Source organism: Hylobates moloch, unplaced genomic scaffold, assembly GCF_009828535.3.
Source record: "Hylobates moloch isolate HMO894 unplaced genomic scaffold, HMol_V3 SCAFFOLD_14, whole genome shotgun sequence".
In the NCBI taxonomy this organism is placed as follows: domain Eukaryota; kingdom Metazoa; phylum Chordata; class Mammalia; order Primates; family Hylobatidae; genus Hylobates; species Hylobates moloch.
In genome coordinates, this window is record NW_026652289.1 from 63536933 (window position 1) to 63555683 (window position 18751).

General features: G+C 47.3%; 2 protein-coding genes, 2 non-coding genes and 1 pseudogene across 8 annotated transcripts in view; 3 read left to right on the forward strand and 2 right to left on the reverse strand.

Annotated features, from left to right (window-relative positions):
- Positions 1–18751, forward strand: part of CILP (cartilage intermediate layer protein) — a 195402-nt gene that overhangs the window by 86971 nt on the left and 89680 nt on the right. The gene's annotated exons all lie outside the window — the stretch shown is intronic.
- LOC131381105 (uncharacterized) lies at positions 152–16939 on the reverse strand (annotated as a pseudogene).
- Positions 7046–7161, reverse strand: LOC116482849 (U5 spliceosomal RNA). The gene has a single exon (XR_004252097.1). It is a non-coding gene; the product is annotated as a U5 spliceosomal RNA (small nuclear RNA).
- The window catches only part of PARP16 (poly(ADP-ribose) polymerase family member 16), a 39793-nt gene continuing 37615 nt past the window's right edge, over positions 16574–18751 (forward strand). For 4 of the 5 annotated variants that reach the window (XM_032175087.2, XM_032175084.2, XM_032175086.2 and 1 more), the window contains exon 1: positions 16574–17201. In XM_032175087.2, coding sequence (XP_032030978.1) covers positions 17028–17201 — 174 coding nt within the window. In that variant the 5' untranslated portion in view covers positions 16574–17027. The remainder of the gene's footprint in view (positions 17202–18751) is intronic. The other variant, XM_058427638.1, reaches the window with a different exon arrangement.
- On the forward strand, positions 17863–17993 carry LOC116482788 (small nucleolar RNA SNORA24). Its single transcript, XR_004252053.1, has one exon. It is a non-coding gene; the product is annotated as a small nucleolar RNA SNORA24 (small nucleolar RNA).

Consider the following 18751-nt stretch of genomic DNA (forward strand, 5'->3'; position numbering starts at 1 on the left):
GCAAACATCCATCTGGTTTTGTTTGCTTGCTTGGTTTTTCCCTCCCACAACAAGGAAAATGTGATTTAATTCTACAAATTTACAAACCAAAATACAAAAACAAAATGTGGTACACAAAATAAAGATGAGGAGTTCTGAGACTCAAGGCAGCTCAGCCGCAGCAGCCGCCCCGTGGTTTGGGCTGAATCCTCCCCATGACTTGGAGTCGGCTCTGACCTTGCCAGAACTTGAGGCTGAAGCCGGGCCCGCGACCGAGGCGCCCTGGTTCGTGATGGTGAAGTGGAAACCAGTCTCCTTCAGGTGGTTGTCACCCAGCTGGCTGTAGCCCAGGCCTCCCTGGCGGGGCGCGGGTCGGGTGGGGGCGTGCTGGTGCTCCACTTCACACACTGCTGCTCACTCTTTGCGGGCCACGTGGGGAACATCGAGGGGTCAGTGGGGGAGGGGGCGATCTCGAAGAAATACTCGTGCTTGAGGCCATCCTCGGTGCTCCTCCCGGGGAAGTAGGTCAGGAACTTGTTCTTAAGATGAAAGCCCTGTTCTGAGAGCAAGGCCCCCAAGCCCTTGCAGAGATTGCTATAGGGCTACTGGCTGAAAGTCATCTTCTTGACTGCTGGAAGGTTATTGTAGCCATGCCTATTTGTTTTTGTTTTGATACAGGTTCTGTCACCCAGGCTGGAGTGCAGGGCTGCAATCATAGCTCGCTGCAGCCTCAAACTGCTGGGCTTAAGCACCTCCTGCCTCAGCTCTAGCAATCCTCCTGCCTCAGTCACCCGAGTATCTGGGACTATAGTCTGCAAGCCACCACATTGGGCTAAATTTTATTTTATTTTTTAATTTTTTGTAGCGATGGGGGTCTCTATGTTGAAAGACATGTTGCCCATGCTGGTCTTGAATTCGTGGGCTCAAGGGATCCTCCCACCCCTGCTTCTGAAAGTGTTGGTGAGAGGTGACAGCGTGCGGGCAGCCCTCGCTTGCTCTCGGTGCATCCTCGGCCTCAGCGCCCACTCCAGCTGCGCTTGAGGAGCCCTTCAGCCCGCCGCTGCACTGTGGGAGCCTCTTCCTGGAATGGCCAAGGCCAGAGCCGGCTCCCTCAGCCTGTGGGGAGGTGTGGAGGGAGAGGCACGGGCGGGAACCGGGGCTGCACACTGCGCTTGCGGACCAGCTAGAGTTCCAGGTGGGCGTGGGCTTGGCGGGCCGCACTCGGAGCGAACGGCAGGCACCGCTGGCCCCGGGTAGTAAGGGGCTTGGCACCCGGGCCAGTGGCTGCGGAAGGTGCGCCGGGTCCCCCAGCGGTACCCGCCCACCGGCGCTGCGGTGGATTTCTCGCCGGGCCTTAGCGGCCTCCCCGCGGTGCAGGGCTCGGGACCTACAGCTCGCAATGCCTGAGCCTCCCCCCCGCCCGCCGTCCCCAGCCCGCCGCCCGCCGCCCGCCGCCCGCCGCCCGCCACCCACCGTGGGTTCTTGCGCGGCCCGAGCCTCCCCGACGAGTGCCGCCCCCTGCTCCACGGCGCCCAGTCCCATTGACCGCCCAAGGGCTGAGGAGTGCGGGCGCACGGTGCGGTAATGGCAGGCAGCTTCACCTGCGGCCCCCGTGCGGGATCCACCGGGTGAAGCTAGCTGGGGTCCTGAGTCTGGTGGGGACTTGGAGAATCTTTATATCTAGCTAAGGGATTGTAAATACACCAATCAGCACTCTGTATCTAGCTCAAGGTTTGTAAATGCACCAATCAGCACTCTGTGTCTAGCTCAGGGTTTGTAAATACACCAATGGACACTCTGTATGTAGCTAATCTAGTGGGGAGATGGAGAACTTTTGTGTCTAGCTCAGGGATTGTAAACGCCCCAATCAGCACCCTGTCAAAACGGACCAATCGGCTCTCTATAAAATGGACCAATCAGCAGGATGTGGGTGGGGCCAGATAAGAGAATAAAAGCAGGCTGCCCAGCCAGCAATGGCAACCCTGTGGGGTTCTCTTCTGTAGTGTGTTTTCCCCCCCTCCTTGGGTTTAGGCTGCGTTTTTGAGCTATAACCCTCACCTTGAAGGCCTACAGTGTCTAATCCTAAAGCTAGTGAGACAAGTAACCCACTAGAAGGAAGGAAGAACTCCGGACGTGCCACCTTAAGAGCTGTAACAGTCACCGCGAAGGTCTTGCAGTTTCACTCCTGAGCCAGCAAGACCACGAACCCACCAGAAGAAAGAAACTCCGAACACGCCGCCTTTAAGAATTATAACACTCACCGCGAGGGTCCGCGGATCTATGCTTGAAATCAGTGAGACCAAGAACCCACTAATTCCAGACACGTGGGGACTAAAGGTGTGAGTCAACTGCGTCAGGCAGTGTACGTTTGTTTTGATAGTCTTGCATGCTTGCTATAGGTCACAACGTAATGGGAAATTAAACCCGTGCAAAGTTCTCACCAGACGGTAATAGCTACACCTCATAGGATTTAGCAAGGGGCTAAGGGGTGGGTTCTCTGAACACTGAGCTCTCCCCGCATTGAGCCTTGAGGGAGAGTGTTTCCATACTCCCGTGTTTCAGGGGACATTCATCTGCTGGCCTTTGCTCTGCTTCACTCTGGAAGGGTCCTGGATAGCTTTCGCTCTTAAAAGAACTGAAAGGAAAGTTAACTTGTTTTTAGTCATGCCAGCTTCCATAGAGGGTCATGGAGTTTCTACAACTTGTGAATCCAAAGCTTGGACTCGCCCTGATCCATTATTTATGGTGTGGCTTGCACTTCAATTTCCAGCAACAATTCATGCTAATTTAAGAAATAACTGGCTGGGCACAGTGGCTCACACCTGTAATCCCAGCACTTTGGGAGGCTGAGGTGGGTGGATCACCTGAGGTTAGGAGTTCAAGACCAGCCTGGCCAACATGGTGAAACCCTTTCTCTACTAAAATTACAAAAATTAGCGGGGCGCAGTGGCATGTTCCTGTATTCCCAGCTACTCGGGAGGCTGAGGCAGGAGAATTGCTTCAACCCGGGAGGCAGAGGTTGCAGTGAGCCAAGATCGTGCCACTGCACTCCAGCCTGGGTGAAAGAGTGAGACTCCGTCTCAAAAAAAAAAAAAAAAAAATCCAGGGTGTATTTCATACTTACAGTACATCTCAATTCAGACTGGTCACATTTCAAATGCTCAATAGCCACATATGGCCAGTGGTTACCATATTGAACAGTATACTTCCAAATCCTTTTATCTTCTATGAAGATAATCATATGGACGGAGAATAACAATTTTGTTTTTCTTTTTTCACTCGTTATACCTTTCCCTCTCCCTGACTTCTTGTTTTACTCTCCTGGCAAGGCCCTTAGTGAAAAATTGAATGGAAGCAGTGATATTGTCATTTTTGTCGTTTTCCAGACTCTAAAGGGAAAGTTGACAACACTTCGTTATGAGTGATGTTTTTGGTTGTTATTCTACTTTAAGCAGATTCCCATCTATTCCTATTGTAATAAGATTAAAACATAGCTGGGCTTGATGGTTCATGCCTGTAATCCCAGCACTTTGGGAGGCCGAGGCTGAAGGATGGCTTGAGCCCAGGAGTTCGAGGCCAGCCTGGCCAACATGGTGAAACCTCGTTTCTACAAAAAAAATACAAAAATTAGCCAGGTAGGGTGGGGCAAGCCTGTAGTCTCTACTACTTGGGAGGATGAGGTGGGAGGATCACTTGAGCCCGGGAGGTGGAGGTGGCAGTAAACCTAGCTTGCACAACTGCACTCCAGCCTGGGCAACAGAGCGAGACTCTGTATCAAAAGTAAAATTAAATTAAATTATATAAATATATTAAATATATGTATATACTATATATAAAAATGGATAGATGTTTAAATTTATCAAATATGTTTATGCATTCATGGGATTACCAAATGATTTTGCTCTAATCTCATATAGTGTTGATCAATCTACACTTAACATTAATGGGGCTTTTGTTTATTTGTTTAATTTTTTTTTTTCTTTTGAGACAGACACTGCTGGAGTGCAGTGGCGTGATCTGGGCTCACAACCTCCGCCTCCGGGGTTCATGCGATTCTCCTGTTTTTTGTTTTTTGTTTTTTTAGATAGAGGCTCACTCTGTCACACAGGCTGGAGTGCAGTGGTACAATCTCGGCTCACTGCAACCTCTGCCTCACAGGTTCAAGTGATTCTCTTGTCTCAGCCTCCCGAGTAGCTGGGATTATTACAGGCACGCCCCACCACACCTGGCTAACTTTGGTATTTTTAGTAGAGAAGGGGTTTCACCATGTTGGCAAGGCTGGTCTTGAACTCCTGGTCTCCACTGATCTTCCCGCCTCGCCCTCCCAAAGTGCTGGGATTACAGGTGTAAGCCACTTGTGGCCAGCCTACACTAACAGATACACGTTAAATCATTCTTGTAGATTGTTCTCTGGTTTCTATTTGTTGTGACCAGATGCCAGGGCCCACAGTTACAAGAAGCAGGTTCTCTTGTAGAAGCAACATTAAATCTTTTCAAATTTTTCGGTAAAGAGAGACTCTCCCTATAGGGAAGGAAGTGGGGGGCCTCTAGGTCTCAGTTTCTATTACGAGTTACCTCCATTCTTGGAGCTTCTTGCTCATTTCTGCCGCAGCCTCCGCGATGGCCACAAGACGGTGCGACTTCCATTTAGTGCTCAGTTCTGACCACAAGGCCCCACCCGTTATGGTCGTGGCGTCAAATATCTTCTTCCCTTAAATCCGAAAAGAATTTTGAAAATGTATGTACCTCTTGCACATTGTAAAGATCATGTCTACAGCTTTCTTTTTTTTTTTTTTTTTTTTTTTTGAGACAGAGTCTCGCTCTGTCGCCCAGGCTGGAGTGCAGTGGCGCGATCTCGGCTCACTGCAAGCTCCGCATCCCGGGTTCACGCCATTCTCCTGCCTCAGCCTCTCCGAGTAGCTGGGACTACAGGCGCCCGCCACCACGCCCGGCTAATTTTTTGTATTTTTAGTAGAGACGGGGTTTCACTGTGGTCTCGATCTCCTGACCTCGTGATCCGCCCGCCTCGGCCTCCCAAAGTGCTGGGATTACAAGCGTGAGCCACCGCGCCCGGCCATGTCTACAGCTTTCTTCTGATAACTTACAATATAAGTTTAAAGAGATGCAAAGGATGGGTATCTTGTGCATCGTATTCAAAACTGTTACATCACTAAAAATTTAGGCTGGGTGCGGTGGCTTCTGCCTGTAATCCCAGCACATTGGGAGGCTGAGGCGGGCGGATCACTTGAGGCCAGGAGTTCAAGACCAGCCTAGCCAACATGGTGAAACCCTGTCTCTACTAAAAATCCAAAAATTAGCCAGGTGTGGTGGCACACGCCTGTAGTCCCAGCTACTCGGGAGGCTGAGGCAGGAAGAATCGCTTGAACCTGGGAGGCGGAGCTTGCAGTGAGCCATAATTGCGCCCCTGCACCCCAGCCTGAACAACGGAACAAGACCCTGTCTTAAAAAAAAAGGGGGTACCCGAAGAGTCAGGTTAGTGTCTGGCTTCATGGGCTAGAGAAAGGATTGCAGCCAGGAAGGGGCAGGAGTGCATGTGCTGGCAATGTCCTGGAGTTCGGTTACCCACAGGCGTTTCGTAAGGGCACTGCATATACAGAACCCTTTAGATGTGGAAAATTTTTAAACTTTCTCCAAAATAAGTAGCATGAAAAGCTGGAGTCATACTAAGCAAAGCAAAGAAACTTCTGGAACAGAGCAGTGACTCCAACAAATAATGGCTTGCAGAAAGGAAAGAGCTGATAAGAAAGTGCATTTAAGTCTCTTATTTATGTAAGGTTAGGCCAGGAGTGAACCTGGGAGGCGGAGCTTGCAGTGAGCCGAGATCGCGCCACTGCACTCCAGCCTGGGCGACTGAGTGAGACTCCATCTCAAAAAAAAAAAAAAAAAAAAAAAAAAAAAAAAAAGGCCAGGAGCGGCGACTCACACCTGTAATCCCAGCACTTTGGGAGGCCGAGGCGGGCGGATCATCTGAGGTCAGGAGTTCGAGACCAGCCTGGCCAACATGGCGAAACCCCATCTCTACTAAAAATACAAAAAGTTTGCGGGGCATGGTGGTGGGCGCCTGTAATCCCAGCTACTCGGGAGGCTGAGGCTGGAGAATCGCTTGAACCCGGGAGGCGGAAGTTGCAGTGAGCCGAGGTCGCCCTACTGCACTCCAGCCTGGGCAACAAGAGCAAAACTCCGCCTCAAAAAATAAATAAGATTAGCCCTACCTACCAAAGAAAGGACTACAGTATAAGCAAAAAATAATGTAAAACATCTCTTACAATTATTACATACACAAATGATAGTATTTTGGATTACTGAAATTTTCCATTCTATTTAGTTTAATGCGGCTTTTAAAATTAAAAATTCCACCTATACCTCGCATTGTATTTTTTTTTTTTTTTTTTTGACAGTGTCTCACTCTGTCGCCCAGGCTGGAGTGCAGTGGTGCAATCTTGGCTCATTGCAAGCTCCCTCCCGGGTTCACGTCATTTTCCTGCCTCAGCCTCCCGAGTAGTTGGGACTACAGGCGCCCACCACCACACCCGGCTAATTTTTTTTTTTTTGTATTTTTATTAGAGACGGGGTTTCACCGTATTAGCCAGGATGGTCTTGATCTCCTGACCTCGTGATCCGCCCGCCTCGGCCTCCCAAAGTGCTGGGATTACAGGCGTGAGCCACCACGCCTGGCCCTCACATTGTATTTCAACCGGACAGTGCTGCAAAGAAAATGAACTGAATACTCTACATTACAGGTAAAACATGCATCTTCCAAACAGCCTTGACTAAGACAAAACCCCAGAGGAAGTATTACTTGTGTATCAACTGCCTATCACAAAAAGTTGAAAAACATGAATATACAAGCCGCATATAGGTAAACACACGCAGAAGTAATTACCAGTAAAGAAATATAAAGAAAAAGCTAAACAGAACTCAACGTCTGTATCATATGGGAATTGTAAATACTGCTTCAACGCCCACCAGGATACTACCAAGAGAATCCGCCAACAACAAAAAAAAAACTAATAAAACCCACTTCTGCTAGTGAACTAATACATATAGCCTTGCCAAAGCAAAGCCTCAAAAAATTAAGTTAACACTCAAATTGTTCCTCTCCACGGAAATCTTTAGTAAAAGGCGAAAGATTTATACGTATATGAAGAGAAACCAGAGTATGTTAGCTGTTTTCTGTAATTCAATTCTCGGGTAACAGCAATTCCTAGCACAGTGATGGTGTCTACTCATCCCAAGGGTTACTACCTGAGAAAGTTCATACAAAAAATTCTGCATGTAAAATTCTCATACTTAGAATGTCAAGCAATATAGAAATTTGTTTTTTTCCGAAAAAAATACTGTTTGCAATGTATTATGGGTATGCAAATGAGACCCTGAATAATCCTCTTTAGACTCCGGAAATACCTTAGCACTCACACGGTACTCTTGGGGCAACCTTTAGGGGGCGAAGCGGAGGCCTTGCTGCCCGGGACTTTTTTTTTTTTTTTTTTTTTTTTTTGAGACAGGGTCTTACTCTGTTATCCAGGCTGGAGTGCAGTAGTGCGATCTCCGCTCACTGCAACCTGTATCTCTCGGGTTCAAGCGATTCTCCTGCCTCAGCCTCCCAACTAGGTGGGATTACAGGCGCACGACACTGCACCCGGCTAATTGTCCAGGACTTTTAAGCCCTGTCTCTAAAATAAAAATATAAACATCTTAAAGATTTTTAAGTATATCTTGTAAATAATGTATATAGTCTGTGTGTGTATATAAATCAAAGAAAAGTAATAAAACACTGATGTCTCCCATCCAGTTCAAAACGTATATTGTTAACATCTTTGAAGCCCTCGTTGGCCCATTTTCCCATCATACCCCTCACTTGCTACATGGGTAGTCACTATCTGGAATATGTATTAACCATTCCTTTGCTCTTAACTGTCCCTCCTCGCCCCGACTATTAGAAAACTCCCTCCTAGCAATACTCCCACCTCAGCCTCTCAACTAGCTGGGACCACAGGCACGCGCCACCACACCTGGCTAATTTTTGTATTTTTCGTAGAGACGGGCTCTGGCTTTCCTGCCCAGCCTGGTCTTGAACTTCTGGCCGCAAGCGAGCCTCCTGCCTCAGCTTCTGGAGTTGCTGGATTACAGGCGTGAGTCACAGCTGCCAGCTCTTCTTTTACTTTCTCCATGAGATTTTGCATATATATAATATAATATATAAATATAAATATATAATATATACTATATAATATATAGTATATATTATGTTAATTATATAAATATATAACATAATATATAATGTAATGTCATATTAATATATAATTAATATAATTATATCAATTATATTTATATTATATTTATTATATATAATTATATTATAATTATAATATAAATATAATTATATTATATATAATTATATGTAATATATATTATATAATTATATATAGTGTATTTTAACATGTTTTCTAGCCTGCATTTAAATTTTTTTTATGGTGATAAAATATACATAAAATTTACCGTTTTAACCATTTTTAAGTGTACAGTTCAGTGGCATTAAATATATTCACACTGTTCTGCAACCATCACTACTTTCCATTTTCAGAATTTTTTCATCATCTCAAAACCCATTTAATAATGACTCCCCATTCTCACCTCTTTCAGCCCCTGGCAACCGCCATTTTACTTTCTGTCTCTATGATATTGCCTTTCTAGGTGCCTCATATAAGTGGAATCTGGAATATTAGTCCTTTTGTCTCTGGTTTATTTCATTTAGCATAATATCTTTAAGGTTCATCCATGTTGTAGCATGCATCAAAATTTTATTCCTTTTTTTTTTTTTGAGACGGAGTTTTGCTCTTGTTGCCCAGGCTGGAGTGCAATGGTGCGATTTCGGCTCACCACAACCTCCACCTCACAGGTTCAAGTGATTCTGCTGCCTCAATCTCCTGAGTAGCTGGGATTACAGGCATGCGCCACCACACCTGGCTAATTTTGTATTTTTAGTAGAGATGGGGTTTCACCATGTTGGTCAGGCTGGTCTCGAACTCCTGACCTCAGGTGATCCGCCTGCTTTGGCCTCCCAAAGTGCTGGGATTACAGGCGTGAGCCACCGTGCCCGCCCAGAATTTTATTCCTTTTTAAGGATGAATAATATTCCATTATATGGGTACACCACATTTTGTTTACCCATTCATTTGTTGATGGACAGGTGTTGTTTACACCTCTTGGTTATTGTAAATAATACTTCCATGCAATTACTTTTAAATGTAAATTAACTAACAGTAAAATGGAATTTTTCTGGTATGCAGATCTATGATTTCTTTTTTTTTGTCTTAAAAAAAATTTTTTTTTTTTGAGACGGGATCTCACTCTATCACCCAGGCTGGAATGCAGTAGTGTGATCTCAGCTCACTGCAATCTCCACCTCCTTGGCTCAAGCGATCCCACCTCAGCCTCCAGAGTAGCTGGGGCTACAGTTGTGGCCACCATGCCTGGCTAATTTTTGTATTTTTAGTAGAGACAGGGTTTCACCATGTTGCCCAGGCTGGTCTAGAACTCCTGGCCTCAAAGGCATCCGACCACCTCCGCCTTCCAAAGTGCTAGGATTACGGGCTTGAGCCACTGCCTGTTTTGTTGTTAGAGACCGGGTTTCCTATGTTGCCCAGGCTGGTCTCGAAATCCTGGCCTTAAGCAATCCCACAACCTCATCCTCCTAAAGTGCTGACATTACAGGCGTGAGCCACTGTAAGAGACAGGGCCTCTCTGTTGCCCAGGTCTCAGCCTCCCAAGTAGCTGGGACTCCAAGTGCAAGCCACCATGTTCTGCTACTTTTTGTATTTTTTTTACAGGCGTGATCCACCACACCTGGCCAGATCTATGATTTTAAATTCATTATTATTTTTTTTTATTTTATCCTCACTGCATACTGAGTGCATCTATGATTTTTTAAACATATACATAGATTTGCATAATCACCACCACAATTAAGATACAAAATAGTTTCACCACTCCAAAATTTCCTCATGCTGCTCTTTGTGGTCACACCTTCCTCTACTTGTAATCCTTTACAAACACTGACCTGTCCTCCATCACTACTTTTGCCATTTCCGACATTTAAATGAAACATGCAGTACATACCCTTCGAACTGGCTTCTTGTTCTCAGCATGATGCCTTGAGGTTCACTCATGTTGTTGCATTCCTTTCTGTTCCTGTATGGCTGTACCATGATTTATTTACCCATCCACCTGTCATTTCCAGTTTTTAGTGATTGCTAACAGAGCTGCTGTAAACATTTTTGTGCAGATTTTTGTCTGAGCAAGAGTTTTCACTTCTCTAAACACCTAGAAGTGGGTATTGCTGGGTGTTATGGTAGGTGGATGTTTAACTTTGTAAGAACTGTTTTAACAGAGTAGTTACCAGTTTTTATTCCCACCATCAATGTATAAGAGTTTCAGTTACTCCATATCCTCTCCAACAGGTAGAATTGTTCGTTTTATTTTTTAAATTTAAACCACTTCAATGGGTGTGTACTGGTATATCTGTGGTTTAATTTGCACTTTCCTGATGACTAACGATGTTGAGCATCTTCTCAAATGCTTATTTGTCATCCATGTATCTTCTTTGGTGAAGTGCCTGTTTAAGGAGCATAAAATATATAAGACATGCATAAAACATAAAACCAACTGGCCAGGCATGGTGGCTCACACCTGAAATCCCAGCACTTAGGGAGGCCAAGGCGGGAAGACTGCTTGAGGCCAGGAGTTCAAGACCAGCCTGGCCAACATGGCAAAACCCCATCTCCATTAAAATACAAAAATTAGCCGGGTGTGGCAGAGGGCGCCAGTAATCCCAGCAACTCGGGAGGCTGACGCGTGAGAATTGCTTGAACCTGGGAAATGGAGGTTGCAGTGAGCCAAGACCACCCCACTGCAATCCAGCCTGGGCGACAGAGCGAGACTCTGTCTCAAAAAGAAAAAAAGGCCGGGCACGGTGCCTCACGCTTGTAATCCCAGCACTTTGGGAGGCCGAGGCGGGCGGATCACGAGGTCGGGAATTCGAGACCAGCCTGGCCAACACAGTGAAACCGGGTCTCTACTAAAAATACAAAAATTAGCCGGGCATGGTGGTGTGTGCTTGTAATCCCAGCTACTCGGGAGCTGAGGCAGGAGAATTGCTTGAACCTGGGAGGCGGAGGTTGCAATGAGCTGAGATCACACCACTGCACTCCCGCCTGAGCGACAGAGCTAGACTCCGTCAAAAAAAAAAAAGGAAAGAGAGAGAAAAAGAAAGAAAAGAAAGAAAGGCGCTGGGTGCAGTGGCTCACACCTGTAATCCCAGCACTTTGGGTGACCAAGGTGTGTGGATCATGAGGTCAGGAGATTGAGACCACCCTGACCAACACAGTGAAACCCCGTCTCTACTAAAAATACAAAAATTAGCTGGGCGTGGTGGCACGCACCTGTAGTCCCAGCTACTAGGGAGGCTGAGGCAGAAGAATCGCTTGAACCCAGGAGGTGGAGGTTGCAGTGAGCCAAGATCATCCCACTGCTCTCCAGCCTGGCGATAGAGGGAGACTCCATCTCAGAAAAGAAAAACAACAGATATACAGTTGACCCTTGAACAACATGGGGGGGGTTAAAGGTGCCGACCCCTCTCGCAGTTGAAAACTTGTATATAACTTTTTTTTTTTTTTTTGGTGGGGAGATGGGGTCTCACTGTGGTCCAAGCTGGAGTGCAGTGGCTTGATCTCGGCTCACTGCAACCTCTGCCTCCTAGGCTCAAGCGATTCTCCTGCCTCAGCCTCCTGAGTAGCTGGGACTACAGGCATGTGCCACCACGCCCAGCTTATTTTTGTATTTTTAGTAAAGACGGGGTTTTGCCATTTTGGCCAGGCTGGTCTAGAACTCCTGGCCTCAAGTGATCCGCCCGCCTCGGCCTCCCAAAGTGCTGAGATTACAGGCGTGCGCCACCACGCTGATGCATATAACTTTTGACTCCCCGTAAACTTAACTACAGATAGTCTACTGTTGACTGAAAGCCTTACAGATAACAGTCGATTAACACATATTATGTGTGTTAAATGTATTATATACGGTATTCTTACTACAAAATGAGATAGAGGAAGGAAAATTTTATTAAAGAAGAAGAGAAAATAGGCTGGGCATGGTGGCTCACACCTGTAAACCCAGCATTTTGGGAGGCCAAGGCAGAAGGACCACTTGAGGCCAGGAGTTCAACACCAGCCTGTTCGAGATTTTGTCTCCACTAAAAAAAAAAAAAAAAAGAAAAAGAAGGAAAAAAAAATTTCTGGGGATGGCATCATGCATCTATATAGTCCTAGCTACTCAGGAGGCTGAGGCACAAGAATTGCTTGAACCTGGGAGGCAGAGGTTGCAGTGAGGTCACACCACTGTACTCCACCCTGGTAACAGAGTGAGACCTTGTCTCAAAAAAAAAAAAAAAAAAAAAGAGAGAAAATATATTTACTATTAAAAAAAACCCACTAAATACACAAAAAGAACATATATTTACTATTCATTAAGTGGAAGTGGGTCATTGTAAAGGTATTCTTCCTCACTGTCTTCACGTTGGGTATGTTGAGGACAGGGAGGAGAGGTTGGTTTTACTGTCCAAGGAGTGGCAGAGGAGGAAGAGGTGGAGGTAGAAGGGAGGCAGGAGAGGCAGGCATACTCGCTTTAGTTTCAGTGCTCATATCATAGAAGGGTCCACGTTGTAAAAGCAGTCTTGAATACTAGGAACACTTCTGCCAGATTGTCTAATGTCAGTTGTTCTCCGGCACTGCGTCTTCTACATCTTCTTCATCGTCTTGCACTGGTTCGAAGGCACTCATCTCCACCAAGTCATCTTCTATTCGTTCCTCTAGTGTGATATCTAGTAGCCCTTGGATTTCTCCAAGATTCGTGTCTTAAACCCTTCACCCCACACACACCTCTTTTGCATATCCACAATCTCTTTCGTGATTTCCTTAACAGTCTCTGTCATAAATCCTGTGAAGTCATGCACAACATCTGGACACAATTTTTCTCTAGCGGTAATTTATTGTTTCAGGTTTGATGGCCTTCACGTGTTTTTCTACAACATCTTCAATGGTGTAATCCTTCCAGACGTTCATGATGTTCTCTTGGTTGAGGTCCTCTTCCATAGTGTTGACAATCCCTTCCATAGAGTACCGGGTGTAATAAGTATTAAAGATTCTTATGACCCCATGATCTAGAGGATGAATTACAGACATCGTATTTAGAGGCAAGTAGACCACTTGCACCTTCGGTGTTGAACTCAAGGGGTTCCGGGTGGCCAAGAACATTGTCCAATATCAAAAGAACTTGAAAAGGAAGCTCCTGCTGGCAGGGCATGGTGGCTCACGCCTGTAATCCCAACACTTTGGGAGGTTGAGGCAGGTGGATCACTTGAGGTCGGGAGTTCGAGACCAGCCTGGCCAACATGATGAAACCCCATCTCTACTGAAAATACAAAAATTAGCCAAGCGTGGTGGCACATACCTGTAATCCTAGCTACTCAGGAGGCTGAGGCAGGATAATTGCTTGAACCTGGGAGGTGGAGGTTGCAATGAGCCAAGATCAAGATCGTGCCACTGCACTCCAGCCTGGGCAACAGAGCAAGACTCCGTCTCAATAAATAAATAAATAAAATAAATTAAATAAATAAATAAATAAAAGGCAGCTCCTTACTGGTAAGATATAATACTTCCTGACTTCAAGGACAAAGCATTCAACCAATCCAGAAAAAGGGTTCTTGTTGTCCAGGCCTTTTTGTTGTACCAAGAGTGGCCGCTTGTGTTTATCTTTTCTCTTCAAGGCTTGGGGGTTATCAGCTTTACAGATAAGGGAAGTTCTGATAATAAACCTGACCAAATTTGCACAGAGCAATAGTTAGCCTATCCCGTTCTGCCTTAAATCCTGGTGCTCGATTTTCTTCCTTACTAATAAATGTCTTTTGTGGCATATTCTTCCAGAATAGGGCATTCATCTGCATTAAAAACCTGTTCAGGTGGATATCTTTCCTGTCAGTGATTTTTTTTTTTTTTGGAGACGAAGTCTTACTCTGTCACCCAGGCTGGAGTGTAGTCGCATGATCTTGGCTCACTGCAACCTCCGCCTCCCGGGTTCAAGCGATTCTCGGGCTTCAGCCTCCTGAGTAGCTGAGGCTACAGGCACGTGCCACTATGCCTGGCTAATTTTTGTATCTTTATTAGTGACAGGGTTTAACCATATTGGCCAGGCTGGTCTCGAACTCCTGACCTCAGGTGATCCGCCCGCTTCGGCCTCCCAAAGTGCTGGGATTACAGGTGTGAGCCACGTGCCTGGTTCCCACTTTCAATAATGAATAGAATAAACAGAAGATCAACAAGGAAATCTAAGATTTGAAAACAATATAAATCAACTAGACCTAACAGACATCCATAGAACACTTGACCTAACAACAGCAGACTATACATTCACATGAAACATTCTCCAGGATAGGCCATATGCTAGGCAATAGACAAACCTCAATGAATTTAAAAGGACAGGAGTAAACAAAATGTGTTCTCTAAGCCAGGTGTGGTGGTGTGAGCCTGTAGTCCGAGGTACTCAGGAGGCTGAGCCAGGAGGATAATTTGAGGCCAGAAGTTCTAGGCTGCAATGTGCTATGATCATGCTTGTGAATAGCCAGTGTGCTCTAGCCGAGGTAACATAGCAAGGCCCAGTCTCTTAAAAAACAAAAAACAAGTTTGTTGGTGATTGCTTAGGAGTGGGCGACATGGTGGGGTGGGTAGAGCAGTGATAGCCTAAGTGTAGAGAGTTTCTTTCTGAGGTGATAAAAATGTTCTAAAATTGATTGTGGTGACAGTTGCACATATCTGTGAATGTACTAAAAACTATTAAATTGTACACTTTAAATGGGTGAATTGTATGGTCTGTGGATTATATCAAATTTATATAAGCAGGGCTGAAACCCCTCCACATGAAATGTGGTTCTGAGACCACCTTAGCAAATTCTGATAAAATCTAGGAGAATAAAGTAAACATAAAAACACTCAATTTCACTATCAAGTAAATGCAAATTAAAACTATAATGAAATTCAACTTTGTGTCTATGGAATTGACAAGATTTAAAAAGAATTCTAATATTCTGCATGAGCTAGGTCATGAGAATGCTGGCCATCAGAGGCCCTTCCACACCACCCTGTGATGTGAATATTATCACTATGATTCTCATATCATATGTGAGAAATATCTTCAGATAAGCAAATTTTATATATCCACGCAACAAACAATTCTTGAGGCCAAGGAGGTATCAGAGGGTGGCTTTTGTCTAAGGGCCTGCAATGAAGAAGAGGTAGAATGAGAGATGGTTCTCTGGTCTCCTGCCCCACTCCAAGCTCTCCCTTCCTGGGGTCTGAGCTTCAGAAGCCACCTTAGAGTTCCTGGGTCCTATGAGAACCCCCAGGGCTTTTGAAGCACTAGGGGTCTTGTGGTTCTAGGCCTCAGAGCAAACAGAGATTTGATGTGGGCTCCTGGGAGCAGCCCCCAACCTTTACCTGGCAAAAGAAGATGGGAAGCTCTGTGGTGTCTGGGGGACCAGTCTTCGCCCTACCTCCCGAAGTCATAGATGCAATCCAATGGCATGGGACCACCTCTCCTCTGAGCCCAGGGCCCAGCACAGCCTGGATGCAGGAGAAGTTTCTTCCTCAGAAGATCCTGCAGGGTAGGAGTGTGTGCGGTGTGTTGGTTTAAGCACAATGGTCTGTGTTTAGATTTGCATGTGACCATGAGGTCACACTTTCGGGTTTTCTCTAATGAAGGTTCTGAGTAGGGAGAGGGGATGGGAGCCTAGTCCTTACCCTCCAGCAGAGTTAAGTCAATGCCCCTCTGCTCTCCCCCAAGCTCCCTGTCAGAGAGGCCTCCCAAGGAGGATCTTGGGGCATTTGAGGCCAGAGACTTAAGCAATTCAGAGAATTCTGGAGGCTGAAAAGCAGAGGAAAAGTCTTTCGGTTTCCCAAAGACCTCGGTGTGAATCCCAGATTTACCCATCTGGCTGTGGGATCTTGGGCTAGCACTGCAGCACTCTAAGCCTCAGTTTCCCTGGGTGTTAAATGGCTCCTTATGTGCAGTTTTGGAGGGAAACGATTCAAGAGAGAGACAATAGGTAGCATTAATACCCCAAGGAAGAGAAGTAGGCTCAGCCCGCAGAGCTGGGACAAAGACAAGTACAGGGGCGGGTCGAGACGGTGCCCACATCAGTTTCTACCAGGGCTGCTGTGAGGATGGCTGGCAGGGGCGTGGGCGACGTCGCCCGGCACACACTGCCGGCGGCAACTCTCGTAGCTGCGGGTGATCGGGGTCTGGGCGGGGCGGGCACCACCCGTACGGCGGAGCTGGCTGGCGCGCGAAGGGGCGGGCCGTCGGCTGGGCCGGGCGGAGCGCGGAGCAGCGTGGGAACGCGGCGGCGGGAGGGGACGTAGGCCGGGCCAGGCAAGCTGACGTGAGCTGCAGGCGGAAAACAGGTGGCGCCGTGGGCAGCTGGGCGAGAGGCGGGACTTCGGCGGCGCGGCGGGAGGCGGGGCAGGAAGGCGCGCGCGGCGCAGCAGCCTCGCACGTCGCGGAGAGTGGGCTCTGCCCGCCGTCCCCCCCGGGGCTGCTTCCCGCCCCAGGCCTCCGCGGAGGACACGTATCAGCACGTTCCCGCGGTTGTCATTCTATTGTCATAGTCCCTCTCCCAGGCCGGGAACTCCTCCCCCCCACCAACCCCGGTCCCATTATCCCTGGGCCCAACCTCCCCGCCGACCCGCGGTCCAGGCCTCGGTCTCTCTCCTCGGCAGCGAGCCGCGGCCCAGACCCCGGCAGAGGACCCTTGTCGGCACGTTCTCACCCCAGTCATCTCAGCCCCCTGCCTAGCTCCACCTCAAGCTTGGGAACCCGGCCCCTGACGGCCCATTGTCCGCAGGCCCAGCCCCCGCGCTGAACGCACGCTCGTCCTTGCCCCTAACCAGCGCGTCTCCCCCGGCAACGCGGAGTGACCTGGGATGCAGCCCTCAGGCTGGGCGGCCGCCAGGGAGGCGGCGGGCCGCGACATGCTGGCCGCCGACCTCCGGTGCAGCCTCTTCGCCTCGGCCCTGCAGAGCTACAAGCGCGACTCGGTGTTGCGGCCCTTCCCCGCGTCCTACGCCCGCGGCGACTGTAAGGACTTTGAAGCCCTGGTGAGTGTGCTTTGTCCTGGCCCTGCCCACAGCGTCCTGGACCAAGTGCCCTGTGGAACCACAGGTAGAGGCAGTTCCATCCGCGTTAGTAAACATGACAGCCCCCAGACTTTCCATTCCCAGCTTGGCCTTGCCTTGCCTTGGGGAAGGTTTCCATGAGCTAAGAACACTCCTAACACCCTCATGTCAACGCTCACTCCCAAGGCACTTGGTGGCAGCTTCTCTCCTGTCAATGACAAATGACTCCGGGGACTGAAGTGAGGAATAGTTGCATAGTCCTCCACAGATTTTCTAGCCTGGCCAGGAATAGGGTTGATGTGAATCAGCTGTTTTGCTTAGCTAGAAAGTTATCCATCCTTTTGCAAATAATTAGACACCAAAAAGTCACCAAAGCCACCCAGACCTTGGTCTTCAGATGAGGTGATCTATGGGCAGTACTTTTATAAACGGTAACATCCAGTACATATGTAAGCTGTTATTTCTCTGATTCACCAGCCACTTTTTTTGCAGAGTTCACCTCTGGGTCAGCATTCAAGATACCAGTTATCCTTATAATCCAAATGTTTGGAATTGCCTAGAAAAATATAACTTACCAAAATCGATTCAATAAAAAGAAGAAAATTGAAATAGCCAATAGCTGATATTCATTAAAGACACTGAACTCCATGTATCTTTGGGACCTGTCAAGTGTGGCAGTCTCCTTTCCTAGCCATGGAAGAGCATATTCTTGTTTACCAGCAAAGCTGTCACCATTTAATTGGTATCAGAGTCTGACTTGCACAAGTAACATTCTTCACCGTTAAAAATTTGGAGGGGCCGGGCTCGGTGGCTCATGCCTGTAATCTCAGCACTTTGGGAGGCCAAGGCGGGCAGATCACCTGAGGTTGGGAGTTCAAGACCAACCTGACCAACATGGAGAAATCCCATCTCTATTAAAAGTACAAAAAATTAGCTGGCCGTGGTGGTGCATGCCTGTAATCCCAGCTACTCTGGAGGCTGAGACAGGAGAATCGCTTGAACCCGGGAGATGGACGTTGCAGTGAGCCAAGATTGCGCCATTGCAGTCCAGCCTGGGCAACAAGAATGAAACTCCATTAAAAAAAAAAAAAAAAAGACAAAACAAAACAAACCTGGAGGGTGCCAGGTTATTGGGCGAACTTTTCTAAACTATTGTAGAAAAAGAAGAAAAAGGCTGGGTGGCTCATGCCTGTAATCCCAGGACTTTGGGAAGGCAAGGCAGGAGGATCGTTTGAGACCAGCCTAGGCAATATGGTGAAACCCTGTCTCTACAAAAAAAAAATTTAAAAAATTAGCTGGGTGTTGTTGTGCACGCCTGTAGTCCCAGCTACTTGGGAGGCTGAGGCGGGAGGATGGCTTGAGTCCAAGAGGTCGAGGCTGCAGTGAGCTGTGATCACACCACTGCCCTCCAGCCTGGGCAACACAGCAAGTCTCTCTCTCAAAAAAAAAAAAAAAAAAGACGTTGAATTAGTAGTCAAAGATTTTCCCTCAAAGAAAACTCTGGACGTAGCTGGTGTCATTGGTGAGTTGTA